The sequence below is a fragment of the Arvicanthis niloticus genome, chromosome 11 (genome assembly GCF_011762505.2).
Source record: "Arvicanthis niloticus isolate mArvNil1 chromosome 11, mArvNil1.pat.X, whole genome shotgun sequence".
NCBI lineage: Eukaryota > Metazoa > Chordata > Mammalia > Rodentia > Muridae > Arvicanthis > Arvicanthis niloticus.
The window spans coordinates 12,332,933-12,336,525 of record NC_047668.1 but is presented as its reverse complement, the minus strand read 5'-3'; the positions used below and the strand labels follow the sequence as shown (position 1 = coordinate 12,336,525).

Sequence of the window (3,593 nt, the reverse complement as noted above, 5' to 3'; positions counted from 1 at the left end):
CGGAAGAGCCAAGCATGGAGTCAGCTACAAATCCCAACTCAGGCCTTCCTCTGAAATCCCCTCCTCTTTTTCTTTCACATCTGCCAAGTCTAACAGAGAAGCTCCTGCAGGTCCCAGTATATGTCTTCCGATGTTGGTGCTCCCTCCCTACCAATCATTTGTTAGAAAGGGGTTTTATGATACAAATTTGATAATCTCCCATGCGCATTGGCACTATTCTAATTGAAGTTGTAAGCCCATAAAATCCAAGCCCTTTGTCTTCCTGAAGGCCACAAGGTTTAAAAAGATGCTATTGTCCTGCCTAACACCCACTGCATTGTCTCCAGCAACTGATTAAACAGAGTTCTGAACTGAAACAGTGAGGATTTTGTCTAGGTCCTTTTTAGGCCTGACAATGCCTTTTTCAGTATCCAGCACAAAAGGAGGTTTAAGGATGGAGATTCTTCTAAGATAGCTACATCCATATGGAAGACAAGGTGACAGGCAGCTGAGACCCAAATGTGCCATCCACCCACCCCCATCCCAGGTGACAACCTTGCCAATTCCTCCTCTTCCTCCTCCTCCTCCCCCTCCTTCTCCTCCTCCTGTTTCTCCTCTTCCTCCTCTTCCTCCTTGGACAAGAAAGCTGGGAGGACCTTTACCAAGCCCAATGCCTATTCTTGAGACCTCATCAGGGGCCTTGTCCCTATTTCTGGACCAACTGGACAGCTTTCTCCTCTTATCTCTCTGAAATGGGTTTCCAGAAATAAGGTCACAGCTTCAGCTTGGGGACAGTGCCTGCCTGCCCTGGAGGTCCTTCCTCTCTATATAAGCAGGAAAAGAACAGATGCAAACCGAAGTCTGGAATGGAAAGGAGATCATTCCCTGTGTGCATTGCTGACTGGGCTCTCACTAGCTGATCGCATCCCAACATAGCATTACCAAATCTCCCAGGTCCATCCTCTTTCTCTAGGGTAGCCTGGAAGTAGTGCCCAGTACCAGTCATTCCCGGTGGCCTTTTTATTTCTTCACTACCCTCCCTATCCAGTCCCACCACTGCCAGGTAGAGGAGGCGGGAAACAACAGCAAATTGAAGCACTCAGGACATTAACTGTAGGTTCCAAGTTCCTTGGTTCCAAGCTGCTCAGTCCCCAAGTTCTAGAACCAGCCTTGAGCCAGACCCTGCTTGCCAAGCAGGATTCACTCTCAGTCTTTGAGCCAGAGACTAAGGAGCCACCAGCTCCACTCCGCAGAGACTCCACCAGTTGATTGAATTTGCCTCAGTTGCCTCCTTCCACTCCTTTCCTTCCCAAAGTCTTGCTGGGACTTCATTCTGACCTACAGTATAACCGGTGGTGGGCCTCAATATAAAGGGTCTTCCCAGCTCCAGTCAAGGGAAACCAGTTCGTATTTATTTTAGTGGCAAGAGCGCCAGGGACCCAACCCTCCACAGTATGATCTAGCAGCACAAATCAAGGAGAAAAACACTCTATTTCTTATTTAAAAATAAGTTGCTTCATACAAGTCACTATTTAAAAATATACAAACAATGCTCAAGAAATAAAATCTAGCTCTGAAATTGGCGGTGGGACAACAATCAGGAGTTTTGGAGAAAGTCCCTTTCGGTTTTTTTGTTTGTTTGTTTGTTTTGTTTTTTTGTTGTTTTGTTTTGTTTTTGCCATTGCTGGTTAGGACAGCCCAGGGACCCAGGACTCAAGAAGGGCCCCCTGCAAGGGTCACCTCCTGACTTGGCTGTAGCTCTACTGCGGCGCGCCAAACAGCAACGTCCCAAGGCTAGGGTGGCTCTAGGCACCCCGCAGCAGCCTCACCAGTTCCAGGAGACCAGAGCTGGTGGTGCTAAGTGCTGGTAGGCAGGGAAGAGGCCTAGCGCCGAACCCGGTCCAAAAGCGGCATAGCCTGGCACTGGGCACGCAGTGGCCGGGCGGGCGCTGCACTTGTCCTGGGGCACCGCAGCGGTCCCCTCACCCCTGCCGTTGCATGGTGGCCGGTCGTGAACCAGCACGGGTACCACTACGCGGCGCAGCAGGCCAGGAGCGGCATGCAGATCAGCTGATGCTGCCATATCCGAAGACTCTGTGACCCCTGGCGCTCGCCCACGCTTCAGCTTGTAGCGATGGTTCTGGAACCAGATCTTGACCTGCGTGGGCGTGAGGCGCAGAAGTCGAGCCAGCTGTTCCCGCTCTGGAGCCGACAGGTAGCGCTGCTGCCGAAAGCGCCGCTCCAACTCCAAGGTCTGGGCCTTGGAGAACAGCACCCGCCGCTTCCTCCTCTTCTCCGCGTCGGAACCGGGGGACGCCCGCCCCAGGGAAGCTAGCTGCGATGAGTCTGCTGGGCTTGTCTCCAGGCCGCTCTCATCTGAGGCTGGGAACCACAAAGCACACATCGCCTGGTAAGAGGCCAGCCTCTGCGAGTGTCTCGGACCTGTCTCCCACCCTCGCTTCCACCTGGAGTCCCCCATTCCCTTGCTCCGGACTTTGCGAGCCATTTGCTTCGCTGGATTCACATCTGGGCACCCGCGTCCCCTACTCTTACGACCATACTAGAAAAGTAATCAGCAGACCTGAGACGGTGCCCTGGAGAAACCCACCCTGAGGTTCTCTTAAAGGAGTCGCAACAGCAGCTGAGCAGGCAAACTAGTTTCCCACAAGCTGGGTCACCAATATTGGTCACCTCCGTTCTGACAAAGTTTGCAAAGCCCTGGGACACAGAAGGAAGGTGTTTCAAATCTTTAACTATCCTGACCTTTTTGGATCGCCAGATACCAAAATCACGTCCTTCCTCAGCAGTCCGGGTCCAGGGATCTACTCTCAGGATGTGGACCCGGACGCCCCGCCTGTCGGTTTGAGGACCACAGAGCTTCTCTCTTACCCTAGGGTCAAAGAAACCTGACTGGGTTGGGATCTCCACTCTCCGTCCCTGAACCCAGAGGTTTGGCTGGGTTCCTCCTCCGCCCCCCACCGCAGTCCTGACTCACTCACACGGGTAGTGGCTGCGCTCCGACTCCATCCAGGCGGCGGTCTGAGGAACGCACGTCTGTTGCTCGTTCCTCACCCGGGGCTGCGCGTCCTGTTCGGGTAAATTCAGGAGGCTACGAACGGTGAAGCCGAGGCGTCCAGAGGTAGCCATGGCCGAGGAGGGGAAGAAGTGGGGGAGCAGGGCAGGCTAGGAACCCAGGGGCCGCAGGAGACGGTGCTCCTAAGGATGGAAGTGGGAGGCGCTCTCCATAGCTGGCCTCAGGATGTCAGCGCCTTTGCGGAGAAATCCCTGTTTATATAAACAGCCCTCGCCACTCCACCCGGTAGGCTTTGAAAGCCCCGATCGGGGTGTCCAGGGTCTTAAGTACCTGAATGAGTGCTAGAGCGAAGCCGGAGCAAGTCCGGAAGGTGCCATCTCCGCCCCCGCCCCGCCCCTCCCGGCGCCCGCCCCCTCTGCAAGGCTACCTCCCAGAGGTCGCAGGAAGCAGGCCTGGTATTAGTGATTGTCTGATTAGACCAAAGTGGGGACAGATAATGGGGATTGTTACCAGTGAATAACATCTTGGGTGGCGAACAGTGACCGCGGTCCTCCCAACCGAGCCCCAGCTTCCTTCTCCT

General features: G+C 54.2%; 1 protein-coding gene across 1 annotated transcript; it reads right to left on the bottom strand.

Annotated features, from left to right (window-relative positions):
• Window positions 1-837: 837 nt before the first annotated feature.
• Window positions 838-3,345, bottom strand: Nkx2-8 (NK2 homeobox 8). Its single transcript, XM_034514633.2, has 2 exons — window positions 2,979-3,345; window positions 838-2,361 (listed from the first exon to the last, which is right to left on the bottom strand). Exons 1-2 carry the CDS (start codon window positions 3,124-3,126, stop codon window positions 1,805-1,807), a joined length of 705 nt encoding a protein of 234 aa, XP_034370524.1. The 5' UTR covers window positions 3,127-3,345; the 3' UTR covers window positions 838-1,804.
• Between the last annotated feature and the right edge of the window lie 248 nt (window positions 3,346-3,593).

What these genes read in the sequence shown, in the direction of transcription:
- Nkx2-8 (XM_034514633.2), bottom strand. Translation starts at nt 3,126, where the DNA reads ATGGCTACCTCTGGACGCCTCGGCTTCACCGTTCGTAGCCTCCTGAAT. An exon ending in GGAGCGCAGCCACTACCCGT is followed by an intron (nt 2,362 to 2,978) that starts GTGAGTGAGTCA and finishes TGTGGTTCCCAG; the next exon opens with CCTCAGATGAGAGCGGCCTG.